Source organism: Ursus americanus, chromosome 27 (genome assembly GCF_024610735.1).
Source record: "Ursus americanus isolate L20-20 chromosome 27, mUrsAme1.1.p, whole genome shotgun sequence".
NCBI lineage: Eukaryota > Metazoa > Chordata > Mammalia > Carnivora > Ursidae > Ursus > Ursus americanus.
This window is the reverse complement of record NC_142153.1, coordinates 6387405-6411746: the sequence shown is the minus strand read 5'-3', so window position 1 is coordinate 6411746 and position 24342 is coordinate 6387405. Positions and strand designations below refer to the sequence as shown.

The following is a 24342-nucleotide window of genomic DNA, read 5'->3' as shown; positions in this document are numbered from 1 at the left end:
CAAATTTTAGTTGGTAATTTTAACATGGAATTGGCTGAAGAGGAGAGAGCATCTAAAATCCAAAATGGAAAAGAAAGGCAGGGTTGAAAAACACATTCTTTGTAGAACAAGTATGTAACCTTCTTCCTGGTCTCAAACACACACAGCTGGGAGAAACACTTCTGGAAGTTATTCCTGGGAGCAGATGGTCAACATGGGATGGAGGTGAGGGGAGTCGGTCGTGCCTCCCAGGTGCACCTTCAGCCCACCCATGCCTCATTATCATCACAAAGCTGTAAAGCTAGGACCAGAAAACATCACTGAAGAAACGCAAGCAGGGGGATTTAGAGGGTGAGTGGTCTATCATGGGGGGCAGGGGAGGCACAACTCACATTACCATTGATTAACTGAGTGATTTTAGTCAAGTGAATATTGATACATGGCAGGAAAAGCATGAAAGTAAAATGAACACATACGGGAATTACTATTAACATAAGTGATAACATCAAAACATCTGGTAAAATGCAGTTAAAACAACAACACAAATGAAATGGAATGTAAAACATTTTCACAGTATTCAAAGCTTTTGTAAAAGATTTAGACTCTAAAAGAGGAGTGCTACGTGAGGGGACTAGAGGAAACAGGAATTTCACCCGCGCCCTACATATCTGCTGGGGACAGATCAGAAGGGCCACGAAGCTGTTCCCTGGGGGTCACCCAAGGTGTGCTTCAGGAACAGATGGCCTGAGCCCACATTCCAACAGAGCAACTAGTTACTTGGGAGTCTGATGAGAAACACACATTCTAGCTTTGGGCGCTGGGGTTTCTGTAATTTACAGATCCAAATGAAAACTGGAGCTCTGACTGGATTCTGCGTTTGGGAACCCTCGTTGTTAATGCAGTGGCAGCAAGAGCCAGGTGTTACATGGGATGGTCTAAAAGTCAAGTGTTCTTGGGATTCTCAACTCACTAAGAGAACTAGCAATCTTCAAAGACTGAGCGGAGTTTAGCCAATGACTTCGAAGGATTCTACCCAGAATGATTTTTGACCTTAGCAAATAGGACTTATGAACTAGCCACAATACCAAATTACATACAGACCTCCTCTTTTGGAAACCGATGACCAAGCCGATAGTCTACACATTGGTTTTGTCATACCCTTTGTTGAGAAAGACAAAGGTTTGTGATTGAAATGCAGCTTTGCGTCCATAGCCTCCCTTTGTGCCCTCAAATTGCTGATGTGTTATAGACAAAGATAGTGTGTCTCTCAAATCCTTAGTGAAACTCACAGTCCTGGGACTGTCTGCTTGGGGTGAAACCTGCAGCGGCAATTCACACTTCCGATTTACTTTGAACACATGCTGCAAACGTCACTTCCTACCTGAGAATTCCCACTTAGAGCCTTGAGCAGCACGACCACCCATTCTTCCGCAGTCTCTCTGCGGTAACTGCGAATACCCCACACAAACCCCTTCCTAAGGCCCTGCTTTGGACAGAGGCCTGTTGCATGATGCTCTCTGTCAAAATGAGCAGATACATATGAGCACTGAACTCTTGAGTTCATCAACCCAAGCAACCCAACGAAGGCCCAGATCCATGCATTCATGAAATCATTCGGAATTTCAGTTAACAATAGGAAAGTAGAATATTTCTAATTAACTAATACATATACACATATTTTTTTAAAAATCACCCAAAATTACAGGCAAATCACTTAAGATCCCCAACACTTTATGATTAAAGGTCAGAGGCAACCAAAAAAAAGAAAAGTGTTAAAATAATAGGATCACTAATTGTGAGAGGTTAATTATATCAGAATAACCCTCAGGTAGGTAATGAAGTTGGCATGCTGATTTGCAGACTGGAGTCTTCAAAAATTAACAGAATCTTCTGCTGTTTCTGTGTCAGTCCAGGGGCCACGGGGGTGACACTTCCCAGCATCACTGCAGCTTTTGGATTGGGTATAAGCATTCGCCCAGAAGGACAACCACTAATTCACCACCTTCAGGTGTTACAGAGAATGAAGAATCGGGCTTGAGGAGCAAATTAATGTTAATAGCTTAGAGTGACTTCTTAAACGCCTAACAGGAGGAGTAAAGTTGCCTATGTGAATGAGTTTATATACATCGCTTATCAAACGCAAGGGTTTTAAGATGCATCTCAGGGTACTCAGGAAAACCTGCAGAGATGTGTTGCCTTTGAAACTCACTTCTTGGATGGGGACACTTTGGGCTTCACTTGCCCTCTGTAGAAATTTTAAAAAAAAATTTTTTTTTTTTTAAGTGCAGAGGACAGACAGGCTGGTTATTCTGAATTTCTTTGATCTACAGGCAATCAGGTTGAAAGGAATCCACTTCTTCGCAGGAAAGGAAAGCACGGAAAGCACTGTGAATTCTGACTGGCACCAGGCTGGGGCCCGGGCAATCCAGAACACCTCAGAAAAGAGGGTCACGTGGTTACGCTATCAGGCAAATCCACCTGCCACCCCAGATGCCCAGTGAGAGAGCTGCCCCGCTGGAAATAGCCTCAAATGCACCAAAAGACCCTCAGCCCAGGACGCCTCTCAAATATCAATGTGGACTTTTTTTTTTTTAATGTTGGAAAGTAAATAGGGTTTTTGTTGTTGTTCTGAGAAAAAAAAAAGCAGAAGTGAAATGAGAGGACAGATGAAATTAGAACACTAAGCTCTTCACCCAATTACAATTCACACGGACTAGCAATTTGCTGGGCTGTTCCTAATTTTTTTTCTTTGTTTTCTTCTTTAACTATGTTTTTTGAAAACCACTAACCATTGCCTTCTCTGTCTGAAAATCATCGTCTATCTCATGCCGTGGGTTTGGTGCTCACAGTCTTTCCTTTTCCTCACACAAAGGCAGGCATGTGCAGCCCTCCACACATGTGGAGTTTAGATCACGCACGGAGGCCCATGTTAACTGCCATTTACACGGCATCTGAGACTAGCTGATTCATGTCAAAAGACAAGCACGTGAAAAGGCAGAGCAGGAGTGACCTCCCTGTGTTTTCACTATTACATACTGTCCTTGTGCTTTTTCCTCCTGCACTGACTTTCTGGAATTGATCTCAAGTTCTAAGTGTGGTTGTGTGTTTCTGTCTAAGGCAGACAGAAAGATAAGTTACTCTGGAACTGAAAGTAACACATCTTACCTAGATTAGCTGATAAATCCATAAGCAACTTGTAACAAAACAAAGAAAGCTGCAGAACTGAGTTTTTGTTGCTGTCTCTCACTTTTTGCCCAATCTCATTTTTGTTTTTGTTTGTTTTTTTAATGGCAAAATTTTCTTTTTTAGTGGCTGTCTCTGGTTGAAATGGTTTGCACCTGCTTTAACTCAGTGATGTACTGTTCCACAGTGTAGATCCTAAAAGACTTCCTAATCTAAATGTGTTTCCTTACCTGGGCATGCGGCTTTAAATACTGGCTGCACTGAGTCTGAAGCGTGGCTATGGAGGGGAGGCGTGGGATGCTGTCAGAGCAAAGCCAGCTGGATTACAATGTCCTCTGCCAACCGAAGGAGCACCGAGTGTGAACCTCCAGCTTCCAGGGTTGTCTGCTCAGCCCCACCCCTCACCCCAACCCACGGCTCCCTCCCCAACACACCCAGGGAGAATCACTTAAAGACCGATTGAAAAGTGGGACATTCGTGATTTTTCATTTTCTTCATGAAGTTTTTGAATTCCTTGTTTTTCTTGTCCCACTTGTGGATTGCCGTCAGCAAGTACTGGCTCTTCACCTTCCGGCCCATGATGAGGAAATGGTGGCTGAGGTTGTCCAGCTGGTGGCATGGGCAGTCGGCCCCATTCTTCAGGTACAGGACAAGCTTCTTCAGTTCCTTCTTCTTGATGGGTCCCAATTTCAGGGGCTTCTTCTTCTTGGGGACAATCTTTTTGTCACCATTTTCTTTTTTCACTTCTTTGATTTTCATCCTCAGTGCTAGAGATGGTGTAGGCAAAGAGGGGAAGAGAAGAGAAGGAGGGAGAAAAAGGATTTTAGAACACAGTTTTCCATCTAAAACAGTAACCCAAACTTACGGCTCAAGAGGAGGCCGAAATGAAAGGCAACCTACAAGTCAAAGAAAGAGGGAGTTTCACAGATGAACGTGAAGGTCCCAGTTCATCTGTATGTTCTGATTCTGCCCCCTAGTTCTCTGGGGTCTAATGGTAACTCAATAGTTGACCTGGGAGGCCATGAGATTCTCAAATACATTTTCAGAACCAAATCATAGGGGCACCTGGGTAACTCCGTCAGTTAAACGTCTGCCTTCAGCTCAGGTCATGGTCTCAGAGTCCTGGGATTGAGCCCGAGTTGGACTCTCTGCCCAGCAGGGAGTCTGCTTCTCCCTCTATGCTCTCCCTCTCTCTCCCTCTCAATAAATAAATAAAATCTTTAAAAAAAAAAAAAAGAACCAAATCATATTTCTTTTTTTAAAATTCAGTGACTCAAAATATCATACAATGCTTTAAGAAAAGAAGGGGATCATATACTTGAATATAATCCATATACTCTATCACTATAGACCTCAGGATTCAAAGAAAAAACTCACCCTAAGTATTGCTTTGTTTTTTGTTTTTTGCTTTTAAAGAGAAAGCCATTGGTTTAGATGTTTCACATCCAAAGGACCTAAAGTTCCTTGAAAGTTGGGTCCTATAAAGCAGACCGACAAAATCTATGTGTGCACATGCAACAATGGGGAAATTTAAACAGTGCATCAAACAGTCGTGCTTAAGTACATCAAAAATCAATGTCCAACTTCCGCACTGGAGAAATCACCGTCCCCACCACTGTGCCTGTAGGGAGTTTTGGCAGCAGGTATTGCTAATGTTCTGTCAACCACAAAGCAACCACTAACGGGTGCCACCAATGTTCTTTCCACTTGGTAGACCCACACAGAATCAAACTCTGCTTTGAGTTTTTAACAGATTTGAGCAAGTCCTAGTGAAGCCTTGACAGAGAAATCCAAGTGATGATTCCTGGAGTCTAACACAGGACGTGGGCACAGCTCTCTGTGGGGAGAGACACGGCCCGTCCACCCAGGCGGCCTTCCCTTCTCTTTGTCTCTACGGACCCCAAGTTAACATTATTTTCATGGGAACGTATGGGCAGGCAACGTAGTGATGGCTACATAAGGTCTGTCAGTGAAGATGATTCCGTTCGCGTGGAGGCATTCTATAAGATGTAAATGCACTAAAAACCCAGCATCACCGTGACCATCAAGTCTCAGGCTCTCCAGCCCAGATAGGTCCAAAGGAGAGGATAATCATTCTCCAGATGCTAGTCACCAGATAATTTGTGCATCCTCTGAATTCTTCTAAATTCAAAATTAGCAAGCCCCCCTCTTTTTAATAACTCAAAGCTCCCACCCACACTCCACGAGGAAAAGCTTGATTCTGAACAGAATAGCACTGGCTAACAATTAGGAGAGCATATGGCATGCCAGGAAGTGTGCTATGTATTTTCCATGAATTTCCTCAATTAAACCTAACAACTCTGTGAGGAAGGTATAATTATTTTTCCCATTTAATAGATGAGAAAGCTGTGGCATAGGGGGTTAAGTTTACTTGGCCAAAGTCACTAATCCTCAACTTAAACCCATGTCTTAAAGGTGCACTTTGAATCACTGTGCAGTCCACCCTGACTCTATGGCTGCAAAATTCCTTATAATGAACCTCATATTTAGAGGACCGGCTACATAGATCAAGAAAATAAGGGGGACGAGCTCAGAGTCACTTCCTGGTTTCACCCACATTTCAAAATGACTTCATTTACGAAACTCTAGAAGAGTTTCTCCTGCTTGAAAGAGACTGCTCTGGCAAAGGAAAAACTGCATTTGCAAAGTCTTTATTATTTAGTATTTAGTTGATTAGAAAACACACCCTTGGCTAACCCGAGAATAGGAAGGAGGGGGGACCATCCTGGGAACAAACCTTTAATGAATGTGTCAAAGTCAGTAAATTAAATGCTCCCACTGCTTTCTCTTTCTTACAAAAAGAGTTCCAGATTTTGCAGTCTACTTAATCTCATATAATACCCTAGGCCTGGGATCCCTTAAGAAATGCCTCCCTCCCAAGGGCAGCAGAAAGTTCAGGAACTGGGCACTAAGGAGCAGAAGGCTCTCGAGGAGGATTAACCTTGACCTTTCAGGCTGGTCCAGGCTTCCCAGCACACATGGGAGTGAGCTGAGCACAGCCTCCCAAAGAGCTCCTTTCTTTCGGCTCTCCCCCACCCAAACCAGCCACTACCCAGTGCTTCTGATTATGCCTAGTTCCCACCCCCACTCTGGACAGAGGGTAGTGGGGACCAGCAGGCGGGAGTGTGGCAAACAGAAAGCAACAGAAACCACCCGTCCAGGGCTTCACCCCAGATGTGCCTCCACAGGCTGACACCTGGTTTAGCTTCCCTTGTTGGCTCACAAACTTTGTGCCTGGTGGTTCACTTGGGAAAAGACTTCAGCTGTTCTGGTCTGTGGCTCACTGGATGAGAAGAGTTCTCAGTGGGGTTAAATAAGGGACCAGAACGAGCAGACTCACTGCAGGCCTAGGCAAAATCAAGTCTCCATCTCTGCCTCCCCTCTGCAAAACGGAGAAGACAGGACTGGGAGAAACCACATATCAGAGGAAGGCAGGAAAGAATACTGCAGGAAGGTAAGCATTAAGAACAATTCTACTCCTTTCACAAGACCCTTTAAATAAAGGGGCCCCACAGCATTAGATGAATCCCAAGCTACTTCCCAAAGTCCAAGGCTGGGAACCAATCGTTGCTATAGAAGCAATCGATTACATCACCAGGTGAGATGAGTGCATCCCCCAACTGACAATGTGAGCACCCTCTTTAATTTTTTTTATCTTTATTTATTTGCGACATAAAGAGAGAGAGCGCGCGCGAGCACGAGGCGGGGGGAGGGGCAGAGGGAGTGAGAGTCATAAGCAGACTCCACACTGAGTGCGAGCCTGACACGGGGCTCGATCTCACGATCCTGAGATAGGGGCCTGAGCCGAAACTAAGAGTCAGACACTTAAGCAACTGTGCCACCCAGGCACCCCATGCGGGCACCCTCTTTGCTGCAGAGAAGGGAGCCAGACTCTACAGGATAGGCTGCTCTGTGCAAGGCTCCAGATTTAATGCTCACAGCAAGCATGTTAAGAAGGCACCGTTATTATTTATTACAATCAAGGAGAAGAACTCAGGTTAAGTAATGACAACCCGAAGCCACAGTATGTAAGAGATAGAATCAGAATTAAAACCCATACTTAACCCCAAAGACCACACTCTTTCCTACTACACCATGACTGGGTTTAAAATGATATTGCTTCAGTGGAAACTATTTCACTCTTTTGATTGTGTTGCTTTTAATCACAACTCAAATCAAAAATTAATGTTCCTTTGCCATGACCGTGTAAAGGAATTTAGTTTACATAGGTGGGGGGACAGCGAGGGGAGAGGGGAAATCAAATGATGGAAATGTGTTATGCATTAGGCTCTTTATTTCTTGCCATTTGGCTCAGTTTCTTTTTTGAGGTGGGGAGAGTAAGGAAGGAGGAGGCACATATGGCCAGAAATTACTAACATCTTTCCATCTTTTAAGGGTTTATTTTAGGGATGCAGATTACCAACAATGTTTGGATAGGCGATTAGCCGTCCAAGGTTGATTTCTTTGTGCCTTGTGGATATGTGCACAGCCCCCCACCATACCACATCCAGAGGCTTCTGGGACAGGGGGTGGGTGCTGGCCCAGGAGCAGCCTGGAACTGATCACCACTTCCTCTTCCCCCACCCGGCCTCCACCATGCAGACAGGGCCTGGACCCCAGAGATTTGTCCATAGACTGTGTTCACAGTTTGCAATGCAAATGGTGGTGTGGGCAGGCAGGAGAAGCCCCAGGAGGCGGCAGCTGGGACACTGGACTGAGTCCTGGGTCTTGGGTTCTAACTGTGTGACCACAAAATCTGGTTTTGGGCTCCCTGAGTCTCAGTCTTCCATCTGTAAAGTGTAGAGTGCAGCCTGTCTGGCAGCACTACCATCCAGAGGGCCCATGCTGGGCAGTACTGGGGAGCCAGCAGATCTCCTCTCTGGCACTATCCCCCACCCTGTGCTCGGTCTTCTTCTTCATGTGTCCTTCTCATCCTGGGAGAAAATGCTACAAGTATCTTGGGCCCTTGATCTCGGCTACCTGTAACACCTGGATCCTGAACTAAAACAAAACAAACATACACTTCAGGTTTTTTTAGCAGCAACCTAACATCTTCTGAGCGATGAACATTACTCCCACCTCTCACTGTGCTGGTCACTGTCAGCAAGAATTCAGAGACCCAGAAACCTGGAAAGCCCAAGTTAAGGTTGCGATGAGGGGTTGTCTGGGTCTTTCTTGTCAATCTTAAAGTAAGTAACCCCTTATCTTCAGGTAGACCCTTAAAGTTTAGCTACACTTTAGTCACCTGAAATTACATTTTTTGCTTAGAAATGATACTTCCTTGGTAGCCTCCCTATGAGGCTTGGCCATAGTTCTGAGGCTAAAATGAGAACAGGAAACTCATTACACCCAATACAAACCCACACTCTCTTCAAAACCATCTCTTCCTCCTGACCGTCTTATACTAATGGTGCCACCATGTGTCCAATTACCTAGACAGGGCACTTGGATGTATGCCAACCCTTGGCCAACAACCGGCCATTCATATGACCAACAATGTGGAATTGCCCAGCCAGAGTGCAAGAAGGATCCAACGTGAAAGGTGGGAAAGCTAACTTAGTGATCAGATTTGTGACTCAGCTGATGACAGTGAAGTCAAGTACAGAGAAAAGAGAGAATGAGGGCCCTCAAGAAGCACCATCACTGGGGAGAGAGGAAGGGTTATTGTGAAAGTCATCAGAGGCACAGGTGGAAAACCCGGCAGCCAAGTATCTCAGAAAGCACAGAGGGAGGGCATTTCAAATAGAGGAAATTCTCCTCCATCCCAAATGCTGCAGAGTTGAAGCATGAGTGTGAGACAAGATCATTCAACTTGGTGATTTGGGGGTCGCTGATGGCCTGTGGGAGGGCTGAAGGTGAATTCTGGGAGGCTAAAAACCATTGGGAAGTGAAAGGAAAAGGTATGCCATACTGGCAACCATCAAGCTTCTGGAATGTTTGTGAAGAGTTACCACTGGCTACTTCTAGCCAAACACATTAGATTGAGTACACACAATCATTCCCACTCCATTCTGCAGTTTAAAATCATAGTAAAAAAACAAAGTTATAAACATATGTAAGAAAACAAGAATATATCAGCATGCAGGATAATAGAAAGCAAATGGATGGTGAACCCTGGCTTGACAGGGAGAAGAAAAGCTGAAACCTAGCAGCTTATGGATAGGGATGCCTGCAAGAAACAAGCCAACCCACAGTGCAGGACCCAGAAATGGTCATGAGTTGGGGACACTGGGTATTTCTGAACTCTATTACAAAGGTTGTACTAAATATAAGAATTGGCTAAAAGTCTGTAGAAAGACACTCAGATCCACTAGCCCTGAGCCATAAATCTGGTAAGAGCCCCCACCACCTCCAGCAACAGCCAAGAGGTTTATTCTTCATAGAAGGTTTGAACCAGACAGACTCTGGGCTTAAGCGCAACAGATGCAAAGAAGGGCGGGGTGGTGATGGGTTGGATTCCCTCCACGGGATTCAGTGACAGTCTGTACACCAAATAGTGAGTCCCTCAGGTCTCAGAACACTGCATTTATATCCCCCAGAGAGGAGTGATGGGTTTCTATCTAAAGAAACTAGTAGCCCTAAAGAAAAGACTTACAGTTACCCCACCAGCAAAGCTCTAAGCCGAGGCCCTAATAAGTTACAGGCCATGCGTTCACACACAGAGTTTCCAATTTAGTGCTTCACTCTTCAATTCAAGTGGCCAGCCAAGGATCAGCAAGCATTTAAACAAAGCCTCAAAGTGTGAACCACAGAGACCAAAACGCACAAAAGAAACAAGTAGAAAGAGAATTCAGAAATAACAGAGACCACGTGGGGAACACAAGAAAACTTTTTACAAAGATATTAGAGAAGATGTTGTATACATAAAACCAGAATGGAAAGCTATTAGAAGAAATGTTCAGAGAACAAAAAGAGTATTTGGATATTTAAAATGTAAGAATGCTAGATAAGTGTTTTAAGAGAAGGCTGCAAACAGTTTCCTAGGAAGCAGACCCAAATGACAAAGAGATGAGAAACAGGAGACAGAAGAATGCCACGTGGGGTCAGCCAGGAGCATCCACATCTGAACAAGAGAGAACCAAGAAAATGGATGGGAGAAATACCAAAGAAATCATACAAGAAAATTTCCAGAAATAAGCATAAGTTCTTGGATTAAACAGTTCTCAGCTCAACCAATCATGAAATTTAGAAACACCAACATAAAGAGAACTTTTAAAGTCCTCTAGAGGAAAAGAGAGTATACACCTAGTACAGAGGATCAGGCAAGCAGAATAGTATTAGATTTGTCAAGAGCAACACTAGAAGCTGGAGGACAATGGATCAATGCCTTTAAAATTCCCAACTTCAATCCTGAGCCAAGCCATCAATCAGTGTCTGAGTGTAAAATAAAGACATCTTCAGCAGTTAGAAAAAAGTTGTCTTCCACATGTCTTTTCTTAGGAAACTACTCCATTATGAGTTCTACAAAAATGCAAAATAAGGCACGAGAATCAGGAAACCAAAGATAGAACATATGACAAAAGCAACAGAAGTCTTCAAATGATTTTTCCAGTACAACTGTGTGGCAGGCCTAAAGTTCAATCAGTCCACGCTAGAAGTGGAGGAAAGAGGGTTCGGGCAGATTACCTGCTGTATACCTACAGAAAAGTTCCAGGCTGAATTCCTAGCATAAACATAAGGAACTGGGAACAGAGAATGAGACAACTGCTATCTCAAAGGAAAACGAAAAGGTATATAAGAGAGGGAATACAAATGCAGTACACTACATGGCTCAGCTGCAAATCACATATATTCACTGTAATAAATCAAATATTGAGGAGTCATTTCACCAAGAGTGTGACAGAATTATATTGTAAATAATGGGAAGAAGTGGACACATAACGACAGATAAAACTTTATCTTCAATAATACAAAATCAGTAAGTAATAACTAAAAATTAGAATTAAAAATTGTTATTTGGGGCACCTGGCTGGCTCAGTCGGTTAAGCATCTGCCTTCGGCTCAGGTCATGATCGCAGGGTCCTGGGATCGAGCCCCGAGTCAGGCTCCCTGCTCAGCAGGGAGTCTGCTTCTCCCTCTCCCTCTGCCCCTCCCCCCAGCTCAAGCTCTCTCTCTTTCTCTCTCAATCTCTCTCAAATAAATAAAATATTTTTTAAAAATTAATGTTATTTATTGACTCCATTTTGCTAAATATCAAAAGAAATAGCTAATTAGTTAGAAAACATTACCTGTGGGTTGTGGGAATTAGTGGTGGGAAGGCACCACAGAGAGGACTGCAGGTTTTTGTTAGAAATTTTACACTACGACTTTTTAAACTGCATTTATTTTGATTCAAAAACTTTAAGTTTTAAGAAATTTTATAGCCTAGTAAAGAACTTACATGTATATAAACTACAAATAAATGACAACAGTAAGATCAGCCAAAAAATTACATGTCCAGGTCCTTTGCACTTCAGTCGAGTGACGCTTGGTGGTAGGGCTTCTTCAGGGATTTCAGTAAGAATTCTCCTCCCTGCCGCTCCACGCAGAGCTCTCTGCTCTGTTCCAGAGCTCCTCCGAGCACGGAGCAAGAAAGCCAGGGGTGAATGGGGTCCTGGCAGATTCGGGGGACAACTAGGCAATGAAAAATCATCCTGGAACAGATACCAGACCACATCCGGACCCCTAGTAACTTGCTTTTTGTCCTCAATTACTTTCTCCTGCAGAGAGGGCTGAGGATCCCAAACAGATGATTTGAGGAACAGGGAGATAAGACTGGAAAACTCTTTACAAAGTGACCTGTTCCCAGCGCCGTGGATCAGGAAGGCACATAGGTGGGCAGCCCATGCATCAGCCCCATCGCCTTGGCTGACACCCCTCCTCCAGACGAAAAAGCCCGTTCAAGAAAGATATCAAGACCTAGCTAAGCACTCATGACAGAGAGGACGTGATTTCTACTTCCTGGACCCATTTTCACAAATCCCCTGGGTGGGCGACCCTGAGGCAGCAAGGGCCATCCCCAAATCCAACAGTGCAAACAAGATTTGGTAAGAGCGCTGCGTCAGGATTTGGCTGTGAGAAACCACAGCGTCCTTCCGACGTGCAGCGGAGGGTCTGACACCAGGGCAAGCTGGCTTTGAGGCATCGGGGCCCAGATGAGTCCTACTGCCGGAGGCCCTGCAAAGGCAGCTTAACAGACCTCTCCGCTCCCAGCAGGAGTCGGTGTTTGGCATCATTCATTCGTTTAGCAAAGAAAGAAGCTTGCATTTGCTCACAACAACTCAGACTCAATCCCCTGACCACAAACCGCATGCTGAATACTTACGTGCGTTTACTAACTACATGACCTACGTTGCGAAAAAACAAAGAATACGAATCAACTGAAAGCAGCTTTCTTTTTCTCTCATTTACAAAAAACAGCAGAAAGGGCTCCTGAGTGACTTACTTGGGGCCAATTATTTCGTTGAGGTTGCCTTGTTTTCTGGGCCCCAGACGTCTTGGGAAGGTTGGGGGGAGGTGTCAGGCAGAAGAGAGGAGGCTACCACTTTACAGACACCCCCTCCCCAACACCCTCACAGAAATTCACACACACAGCTCAGCAGCAGCCGTATCAGCCCTCCGGAATCCTGCCGCCTAATTGCTTGATTTCATGGATCGCATTAAATCCCCACTGATTTAAGCTAATGGTGCAAAATTAAAACCCCACTTTGAGAGCAAAGAGCTGCCTGGTGTGGTTTTCTTTGGGAAGACATGTGCACTGGCAGCCCTGGCAGCAGGGCCAAGGGCCTCAGAGTGGGACAAAGAGGAGCTTTGGCCCTTCCTCCTCCCAGTAAGCACCGGCTCCCTGCTCCCCATCCCCAAGCAGGAGGCAGAGGAGAACAGGAGAATTGCTTAAATGCAGTCAATCATTAGGATTGATTGAATCTTGGCTCCAAGTCCCGGCAAACCTGCCAAGGCAAACAGTGTGTCCTGCCGCGGGGTCACTGGGTTTCCTCCCTTCCTCTCCCTTCCACCCCCCAGTGTTCGCGCACATGGTAAGGTGGGCGTGGAATGGTCTCTTGGAAGGAAAAAGGTGGGGAGTGGGTCTGAAAAGCCATGAGCTCCCCCCTGGCTCCGAGAGATACTTAAGAGTTTGAGAGATACCTCGAATGTTGTGTCATCAGAATCACCTGGAGGACTTGTTTAAAATGCAGACTGCTGAGCCAGTGGCTGATTCGGTAGCAACAGGACGGGACCCAAGAATTCGTATTCCCATTTGGGAACACAAAACATTCCCAAGCGGGGAGCGCCTGGGTGGCTCAGTCGGTTAACTGGCCGACTCTCGATTTCGGCTAAGGTCATGATCTCAGGGTCACGAGATGGGGCCCAAGTCCTGCGCCACACGCGGTGGGGAATCTGCTGGAGCTTCTCTCTCCCTCTCCTTCTGCCCCTCCCCCAGCTCCGGTGCTATAAATAAATAAATAAAAATAAATAAATATCTAAAAAAAAAGTAAGTTTCCTAGTGATGTTGATGCTGTTCTGCAGATCACACTTAAGAACCACCGGTTCAAAGGATGTGAGGGTACGGCTAGGGTGGGCGTTTTGATTTGTCTCCTTGGTTATTCACGGTGGTGCACTCTGAGGACTCTTTCTCAGATGGTGCTTAGACATCCCCGAGGCCCAACATGCTTCCCGCCCTCCAAACTCGCTCAAGTTCCGACTGAAGTCAGCAAGTTCAACACGGTCATGTCCGAGACCCAGCTGACCTTAAGCAAGCTGGTCTAGCAACCTATTTTCAGAATCACCAAGTTCTCTGGGGCCCCTGTCCTCAGATGTGGATCTTGCAACATCAGGAAAACAAAGGCTTTGGTAGCAAAAGGCAGCACATTTTGGTGGAGACGCCTCCAGCTTCCAGTGCAGACTCCCCACACTAACGTTTTGTATAAACTTGGGTAAATCACTTTACTTCGCTGGGTCTCCATGAGGCCCACTTGGACCAGTTAATCTCAATTTCCATTGCAGTACTGGCAAAAATCTTTCTAAATCAACATACTTCCTTTCTCTGTCTTGAAATCCAATATAGAAACACTAATGACCCAAGGAAAAGGATCTCCCCTCTCAGAGGGCAACTGCCGCCTGCACAGGCAGACGTCACCTGGCGACCTTGCTTAAATCGACCGTAACCCAGGCCTACAGTGAACACATCGGCACGAGAGTCCCAGGTGAAGTTGCTAAACTCAAAGACAGCCCCAGAACACAGCATAGGGAAGGTTGTTGATGCGAGTATAATAGTGCTGTATGGGGACAGATGGCAGGTACACTTGTTGTGAACATTGCATAACACATAGAGAGGCTGCATTACTATGGTGTCAACCTGAAATGAACATAACATTGTGTGTCAACTATACTCAAAAGAATCTTTTAAAAAAGAGAGCCCCAGAAAATCTGACACACTCAAGCACGGTGGCCAGCACATCTGCATGCTATCCCATGGCCTAGGGTGGACCCTGACCCCTTGGCTGGCCTTGGGCCCCTGGCTGGGATATCCCTGAGGAAGCTGTGAGCCCAGTGCCTCTGGGAACTGGTGGCAGGGACAGGCACACCTGAGCTCTTATCCCATTAGTGTTTTCTTAGCTGATCCCTCTAAAGGCAGAAGGTGCATTGCAGGCAAAATTCATGCTTTTTCTACCCATCCTTCTGGCCCAGCTACAGCCCATCTTCTCCCTGAAGCCTCCCCAGCCCAGTCCAGCTTTGACCTTCATGGCCCTCCCTGTCTGAACTATGATTGAGCATAGCATGCTAATTACCCATGAGTGTGCCCTGTCTGCCGCCCTCCCCACTGCAAGCCCGTGCCAGGCATGGACCACACTCATGTCTGTTCATCGGCTAACATCGTGCCTAACACATCACAGAGCTCAGTCTAACATTTATCAGACACCCAAATGAATAAAGAGCCATAAACAGCAAACTCACCACCTTCAAGTCCACAGCCTTACCAGTGCAACTGGAATTAGCTGCACACACCTCTGTCTTAGGACTACCAACAACCTCCACGGCCAACAGTCATTGGACACCTGCCCAAGCCAAGCACCCATCTAGGCGCTTTTACACCTACTAACTCCATGAATCCGCTAAAAACCCTGTGAGGGAAACACTCTCATTATAACCCATTTGTTGATCAGGAGGCAGAACAGTTCAAGTAATGCACCAACAGGTCAACGGCAGAGCTGGAATTTGATCCTGGGGAGTCTAGCTCACAAAATACGAATTATATCAGAGAGGAAGCTGACTCTGCCAGAAGGAGCCGAGGCAAGGTCGTCACTGTCCAATGCCTCCAGCACAGATGGTGCTCAGAAAAGGTCCACGTGAACACGCAGACCTCACATGAGGCCTGAGCAGGCAAAGCTGCTCTCTGGGTCTCACGATTTCTTCTCCTGAACATGCAAAGAATGTTCTTGAACAAGTTCACCCCAAACACTGTCCCTAAGGAGTACTAACAGACAGGTGCCACTGAAAGTCTTGAATGGTAAGTACCGATATTTAAGATAATATTAATTTGATATGGTGAAACAAGTAAAAATCTCTGCTCTTAAAAGGCCTAGGATTAGGAAAACTGCAAAGTAATTTTAGGGATGGAAAATGCCTACAATATGAGGTTCACTGGAAAGAAATCACTTTGCAAAATTACGCATATCGATGATGCAGAGGAGAGAAATACACCAAAATGTTAGCAGCAGCTGTTTCCGGGTGCTGAGGGGATGGGTGACATCTACCCTCTTCACGTGCTTTTCACGATTTCCTAAGTTGCATATAATAAATATATATATTACAATCGGGGGGAGAAAAGTTCTCCAAAAAAGAAGTAAGTCATTTCGGGAAAAGATTTGGTCAAATGACATGTTTAAAACCTACAGTTCAGGGGCGCCTGGGTGGCACAGCGGTTAAGCGTCTGCCTTCGGCTCAGGGCATGATCCCGGCGATCTGGGATCGAGCCCCACATCAGGCTCTTCTGTTATGAGCCTGCTTCTTCCTCTCCCACTCCCCCTGCTTGTGTTCCCTCTCTCGCTGGCTGTCTCTATCTCTGTCGAATAAATAAATAAAATCTTTAAAAAAAAAAAAAAAAAACTACAGTTCATGACTCTTTGGCTCATCGACAGTGTTCAGAGGTTCTTCTCCGTTCCTTATAAGAGGTTCTGCTGCCTCAGGAGGGGAATCAGGTTTTCACAAAAATCTGAGGAGACACCAAATTAAGTATCTACTAATCCTGTGTGCATTTGACCAGGATTTCCCATCCAAAAAAAAAAAAAAAATTTAGGGGCGCCTGGGTGGCACAGCGGTTAAGCGCCTGCCTTCGGCTCAGGGTGTGATCCCGGTGTTATGGGATCGAGCCCCACATCAGGCTCTTCAGCTATGAGCCTGCTTCTTCCGCTCCCCCTGCTTGTGTTCCCTCTCTCGCTGGCTGTCTCTATCTCTGTCAAATAGATAAATAAAATCTTAAAAAAAAAAAATTTTTAACATTTTATTTATTTATTGGTCAGAGAGACAGAGAGTGAAAGCGTGCATAAGCAGGGGGAGCAGCAGAGGGAGAAGCAGACTCCCTGCTGAGCAGGGAGCCTGATGCTGGACTCGATCCCAGGACCGTGAGATCATGACCTGAGCCAAAGGCAGATGCTTAACCAACCGAGCCGCCCGGGCATCCCTCCCCCACAAAAAAATGTTTAATTCCTTGCTACATTTAATTCCTTGCATCATTTCCAGGGGTGGTCACCACAGAGATACCCTGGTCACAGGGTGGGGGACCAACTGTATAATTGAGCTTCTGAACTAGGACACTTTTGAGACAGAAAGAAGGTAAATGATTCTTAATGCCGAAACAATAGGAATAAACTGGAACTGTCCCAGGCAAACAAAAATATTTGGTCATCCAAACAAGAAACTTGGCCCATAAATAAGGAGTGCATGCCTGTTTTAAAGCTGTGACTGGTGTAGAGCTGGTGAACAGGAGGCAACAGAGCCCTCCTTTCTCCCTCTCTGGGTTCCCAAAGCTGCCCGCAGGTGCACAGGTCAGAGAATAAGGCACACTCTGTCTAACCCAGGAGGTCCCAAGCCTCAAGAGCAGCGAAACAGACAGTGCCGCCTGGGGCACAGCAGAGTCCGGCAGCCACAGAACCACCATTCAGCTGGTAGGAGCCTCAGGACACAGCCTGAAGTTCCAAGCTGTTCCCTCAGCTGAGTGAGGAAACCGCTGCCCAGTCAGTGATTTGAGGCACACAGCTATTTGGGGAATAATAAGCAGAACAGAAGATGCCTGTCCTGCTGGGGTGTCTTTCTTCCACTGCGGAAACTGCTTCTCAGGTCTGAGGTGGAGAATGTTCTCACTCAGGGCTCACTGCTCCCCTTTTCCTTCCCAAGGGCCTTCTAGGTATAAAACGACTTAGAAGAGAGAAGCACCTCTGTGATTCATCATAGGCTTCTCCAAAGTACCAAGCTAAGAAAGCTCCAAAAAAAGAGGCCTGTGTCCAAATGCTTCCTTCTGGGATTTGCTCTGAGGTAGAAACAGAAGCTGCATTTCCAGACCTGAGGCCACCCCTCCCCTGATATTAGATGCTTCTTAGTCACTCACATTTCTTTTTGACCCTACGTATCTACCCAACGTCCTGCACTTCAATTTTCTGTTTCTTCCCCCCAACCCCCCACCCCCATTCTAGGTTTTGTGTAAACCGCAGGGAGGCTCGGAAGACCCAGCTGCCCTAGCGACCTGGCCAACTGTGGCCCTTCTCAGGCACCAAGGTCCAGCCCGAGCCCAGGCCCACGGTGCACACCTTCCCCACCCATCGGCTCTGCAAGCCTAAGGGGAGCACGTGGTGCAGGGGAAATGAAGGCAGGGGGAGCACATATGCCCCCCCCAACTACGCTCCTTTCTGTTTCTTTGGGAATGCCACTTACTAGAAAGAGACAAGACCAAAAATAAACAAACTTCCCCATGACTGTGGATGCCATGGTCCCCTAGGGCCCCAGAGAAGGGACAAATAGCGCCAGCCTAAAGGAGACTCGCATGACGTCTGGTGAAAGGGCAAAGACTCGGGGTACTGCGGGGACAGAACACAGCAAGAAACGGGTGTCTGGACCACCTTCTGGGGCCATGCCCCCAACTCCCAAATGCACTTGTACCATTCGGGTGGCAAATGCTTTCTGGGTATTTAGCAAGTCCTGGGCAGGTTTTTTTTCCATGTGCCCCAGTACTCTCTACATAGATGCTTCCTTGCCTACTGAGGACAGTCAAAGCCCCAGGGGTCAGCAGCAACGGCTCTGGCTCAGCCCCATGGGACAGTCCTGTGAGTGCCCAGCTCCCCCAACATGTGTGCCCATTACAAAGGACCCAACACACTCACTTTGCCTAGTTCCCTTCCCAGCCTCCCGTGTACCACCCAGGCAGCCAGGGGGAGGCCTCTCCTGTAGCTCCTCCCCACATCCTCTGGGATTGTGCGAGGGCACTCACCACACCACCCCCCACCACCCCCACCACACAGGCCTCACCAGCAAGCTTTGCCCTGGTACAAAGCTGGAAAAGTCGGGGAGGCTGTGCTAGTCTTTCCCGGATTTGCTGGAGAAATGAGGTCACAGCAGAGGACGATGGATGTGACAGCACAGGCAGGAAAAGGTGGAAGACAAATGTCACCTTGACTACAAGCACAGCTCGAGCACTTGCACAGTCACTTCGGAACAAAAAATGTTTAAGCTCCTGGCTCCCATCCAAAGATTTCAGAGAAGCTGGTAAGTGGGAATGCGTCTTGTCAGCTGTCAGGTGCTGTAATAACACCAGTACCAGTTTATATCTTTAGTGGACGGATGTGCACAGAGAGACACCGTATAAATAACGGCCGCAGTGCCAATCTGTAAGCAGTGGAGGGTTTGCTGTGAAACTACCCTAAATGGAGCAAGCACGCCAGAGCTGATTCTTTTTTTTTTTAGATTATTTATTTATTTATTTGACAGAGAGACAGCCAGCGAGAGAGGGAACACAGGCAGGGGGAGTGGGAGAGGAAGAAGCAGGCTCCCAGCAGAGGAGCCTGACGTGGGGCTCGATCCCAGAACGCTGGGATCATGCCCTGAGCCGAAGGCAGACGCTTAACGACTGAGCCACCCAGGTGCCCCCAGAGCTGATTCTGATCGGCACCTGAGGGGCTGTGGGCCGCGGTCGGAGGAACTGACCCAGCGATGCAGTCCCAAGGTCTAGGATCCCTGTGCAAAGCTGCTGACCGTTTGCTTGTGTTCGAGTCTACCCTGATCACGATCCCTCCATGAAAAGGGAGCTGTTGTGCCTAATATTCAACAAATGCAGTTTTTCAAGGGTCTATTTTTCTGAAGAGTTTAAGCCAAGCTGCTGGAGCAATGCGTTAGAGAGCTCAGCGCTAGGGGCTTCCCAAGCACCTTCCGGGGAGCTGACTGCCCTCCGTGTCTGGATGTGACTCTCCCAGGTTGGGCTGCACGGCAAATGTCATCTCACCTCAGGGGCTCTGTACAGTGTACCCCGTGGCTCTCAGTTTTCTCCATTCACAAACATGCCCGCAGTGTTAGTAAGTAGGTTCTTACAACACCCCGTCTCCAGCAGCTACACGTCAGAGCCACTGGCTATATTCCAAGCCGCTCCCTGCCTCCCAGTGGCTACCGGGAGCCAGGCCCTGGTGCGTGGGATGCAGCACCCCTTGGGTTCCCACCTCAGGCCTGGAATTTCCTCTGCCGAGCCAGGCACTCCAGACTGACAACGCTTTCTTCAGCGGAAACCCCTCCCAAGACCCACACATCAACACCCACTGCATGAAGCTGCCTTCCTTCGTGTAGTTGTGAGCTCGTAATGCCTCTGACGACCACCCGTGATGGTCACCTACCAAGTCTGCCTGCCATAGGGATCCCTGGTACTGACTGTCAAGTGCCAGGCACTGTTCTAAGGCCTCATAGTTCATCTTCCCAGCGACCTAATGAACTAGGTACTAATATCATCCACCTTTTCTTTTTAGAGAGAGGGGGAGGGGCAAAGGGAGAGGGGAGAGAGTCTAAAGCAGCCTCCACGCCCAGTGTGGAGCCCGATGTGGGGCTCGATCTCACGACCCTGAGATCGTGACCTGAGCTGGAATCAAGAGTTGGACATGTAACCCAATGAACCACCCAGGCGCCCCCTATAATCTACCTTTTAAGACAAGTGGCTTTAGGCATATAATTTCCCAAAAGACACCAGCTAGTGACCTAGAGCCAGGATTCAGTCTCAGGAAAGTTGGCTCTAAAACCCTGTAGTGAGCTGCATAGAGTTTCTCCAAAACTCCTGTCCACCTGGAACCTCAGAATGTGGTTTGGAAAGGTAGTCTTTTGATGCGAACCCTTACACCTGCCTGTAAGCAGATACCTGAGCAGGCTGTTCTGATTGACTGCCAGCTCTGCTGTGCGACCTTGGGCAAGTCACTTAACCTCCCTGAGCTTCATTTCCCTCAACTTACAAGAAGGGATAATTATATTTTCCACACATCACAGGGTCATTGGTAGGCTCAATATAAAAATAAGCTCATGTGTGGGAAAGCCAACTATTCCTGTCACTTTTAAATCTCTACTGTTTTGACATTTTTATTTTATACCATATGAATATATTGCCATTTCAAAGCTGATTACATATTCAAAAATAAATTATATGTTTAATTTATATGAGTAAGTATATATGTATAGAGTAATGATTTATTTATACTTCATTCATTCATTCACTTGTTTTAGTCCCATGAACGTCTCAATTTTCAAGTACCCCTCTGCCTTTAGGAGAAGCATACAAATAGTTTGCTACTGTGTTTAGGCCAAAATACCTGTAGCTGTAGAATTTTGATTCATTTCCCTATGGTCTTTCAAGAAGCTCTCTGTAACTGTGTATGGTCTCATGCTTCTTCCCCCCACTCCCAAAGACTGAAGATTCTGACTATTTCAGAGATAGAGTCCTGCTGAATTCAAATTCTTGCTTTTTATGATGGACCTTAGGGTCACCTGCCCTGCTTCTCCCTCTCTTTCTGTCATTTAGATTTCAATAACTTTATTCCGTGAATGTCAGGTCACAGCCACATCTTTGCTACAACAAAAAGCGCCTCTCCTTGACGTGTTGGAATTAGAGCAACTCCTGGGGACTGTCACATTTATCTCCCCCTTCGTGTCCCCTACAAAGTTCATGGGTTCTCCACTTGAAATGGGAACAGTATGATCTTTAAGGCCTTCTCCTGGGAATATGTCAAGTCTTTCCTATCGGGCAGACCTGGTAGCTGGATAGGAAGCCCAGGGAAACCATCCTTGGAAAGACGACATGCAAGCACCAGACTGCTTTTCTCAGCCATTCTCAAGATTCGCTTAAAGACAATCCGATGGAGGGAACCAGAAGGTCAGACCAAAATCAGCAGCTGAGCTTATAAAACCTCCCAGATCAATACTACTTCTTCGAGATGGAGGAAACAATGCATTCCTCCAATTTTCTCATATATGTTGATTAGTTCAGCTAATGCACAGAGTTGATTAGCGCCTGTTCCTTGGCTCCATCCAGCCTATCACTGTACTCGGGTGTCCCAGCAGGGCCAGAGCACCACTGAGAGCTGTGCTCGCCACCACCCCACCCACCCCACCCCTCCCCTGCACCAACCCCACCAACATCACCTCTTTGCAACCATCCAGTTACATGAGTAACCATGAGTTACTTCCTGGAGAAAATAAAACACTAAGTTTCTTAGTGAGTGGGATCCATACATAAGCAGACACACCTACAGGAACTGCCAGGAGCCACCATCACTGTGGGAGGCTACGAAGCCACTGGAGACGTCTAGGAGGAATGAGTGTGGCTCCAGGGACAGCGCAGGGGCTCTTGTGTGGATCAGCCACATGGTGGGGAAAATGTGCTATGTAAACGTATCAAAGAGCCACTCAGCAAGAGGTGTGACACATTAGGGCCCAAGCACCCTTGCTGGAGGGCCTTTCCCCTGAGAGTTCCCCGGGCCGAGACGAGAGGAGCACGCGCTGGCTCTCCAAGAGCTGCGAGCCTCAGCCGGCCGTGGAGCTGCAGCTCAGCAGAGACCGGCTGGCCACGTGCTGGGATCTCCAGCTCGGCCAGCAGCAGCGGGAACAGGGGGCCGCTGCCTGCAGCCCAGCAGGCCAGCATGGTTTGGATAGAACTGTCCTCATTTGTATCCAGAGGCTGCTAGGCCAGGGGATGTTTGGTCAAGTCCCCGATGGTCCATTCAGGAGGAAAGTGGAGCTGAGTGTCTCTTTGGATAATCTCAGCCCTTCTCCCCTAAGGTCAGACACCCTGCCCCAGGGTCCAGTAACTTCGTCACAGAGTGCGTGTCTGATATGCCCCAGGCATTTGTCGTGGCCACGCCGGTCCCCTCCAGGTCCCTTCTCTTCCAGAGCGGCAGACTGTGCTGACCAGTTTTCTATAATGGAGTTCAGAGTAAGGCTTCCTTTGAGGGAAAGGCTCTGCTTCGTGGCCTGCGTGTGTGTAAGAAGAACACTAACTTGGGGCATAGAAGCACAGATTCTTGGAGTGGAAGGGGACTGAAGAGGCCAGCTGAAGTCTTGCTGCAGAGGCTGGGAGGAATGAGGACCAGAGTCTCAGCTGTCAGCAGCCAGTCATGGGAGCACGCACATCTGTCTTAGTCCCTGCCTCACCTGGAGCTGCTAACCCCGTGGCCAGCGTGGCTCCCCTCCCCTCGTCTCCTAAGCACTTGCCCTTGTGTCTGTCCCTTCATACACCCGGTCTCAGAAAGACGACCCCCAGCCCCTCCAGTTCCAGCCCACGGGATCAGGCAGCCTCCCTTCCCGCCTCCAAATGCAAGCACCCCCTCCTCTCCCGATTTCAACGCCAGGACCAAGTGCCAGAAACCAGAAAACTGAGCTCCATCCAGGCTGCAGAACTGCAACCCCAGCTCACTATCAGATAAGTCATTTCCTGCAAGAAATGTGGCTGCAGTGAAGGAGGGAGGCCAGGACCAGAGGCCCCTCTGCCAGTGCCGCACACCCTTCAGGAAGAATCGAGGAAGCACTGCCCGGTCCTTGTTCTGGCCCAGGGCTGCCGATCAGATAAAACAGCGGGCTGCAGCCCAGCATGCCATCCCCTCAATTCGGGAAACTTACTGAGCCATCCCAGGGCCTGCCTAGGTGAGCCCCTGATTTGCCTGCCTCTGAGGAGCACTTCGAGGTGAGGCAGGGACTAAGACAGATGTGCATGCTCCCATGAGCACTTTCATGAGAGAGCACACCACCAGACCACACCCTCGGCCACGTCCAAGGTAGCTGTCCGCCGGTATCTTGTGCCAGACTTTCTCGGGGCGTGGGCCCCACGGGACCATCCATAGACCGAGGGCCCCACAGAAGGTAGAGGCAGCTTCTCAATGCCATCCTGGGTTCTCATTCTAAGAAACCTGGAGGGCAAGGAAGGAGCACGGAGTGTTTTCAGCTGGCCCGAACTAGATTCTGCTCACCAACCAATTCCCGAAGAGCATCAGGAAAGGGGGATGGGGGGGGGGGATGATGAGCAAAAGAAAAGTGCCAAGCTCTTTGCTAGGCTTGCCTGCTCTCTACTTTGAGTAATCATTCAAAACAAGGAAATCTGCCAGAAGACACATTAAGTCTGTAAGGAAAGAAGGCTCCAGGCAAAGAGCTGTCAGTCACAGAGAAAAATCAACACAATCTATTGATTCTCCTTTCCCAGTGAAGGGGTAGCTTCATGTTCAACCTTCTCACTGCCCTCCCCCATCACACACAGTTACACAACTGTGAAGGCAGAAAAGGATTTTTTAAAAAGTCACCAGGAAAACTGATACCAGGGAGTGGGGGTGGACCAGATGGCTCTGCTTGCATGAAGGAAAGGGCAGGAGAGGGAGGCCCAGGCTGGGGCCTGCACTTCATTCCAGCTCCATTGGGCCTCCCTTCTGGCAACTGGAGGAGCATTCTCTAAGAGTCATAGCCACCCGAATGCTCCAAGCCATCTGGGCTTCCCTGCAGACACGCAAGTCAGAATGACCTCAAGGCTGAGTTCACACACCTGGAAGTTGTCCCTTTCCTTGCTGAAAAGGGGTCTACCCATGACTGAATAGAATCACATCTCCAGAGTGGCATTCCACATTGCTGGGTGATCTAATGAGCTGGGGCTCCAGTTTATTCCTCCCCCTTCCTCAGGAAAATCAT

The 24342-nt window shown here is 47.5% G+C and overlaps 1 protein-coding gene across 1 annotated transcript in view; it reads right to left on the bottom strand.

Moving 5' to 3' along the window:
- Window positions 1–378: 378 nt before the first annotated feature.
- SFRP1 (secreted frizzled related protein 1) overlaps window positions 379–24342 on the bottom strand; it is a 45787-nt gene continuing 21823 nt past the window's right edge. The window contains exon 3 of the mRNA XM_045779112.2: window positions 379–3929. Coding sequence (XP_045635068.1) covers window positions 3607–3929 — 323 coding nt within the window. The 3' untranslated portion in view covers window positions 379–3606. The remainder of the gene's footprint in view (window positions 3930–24342) is intronic.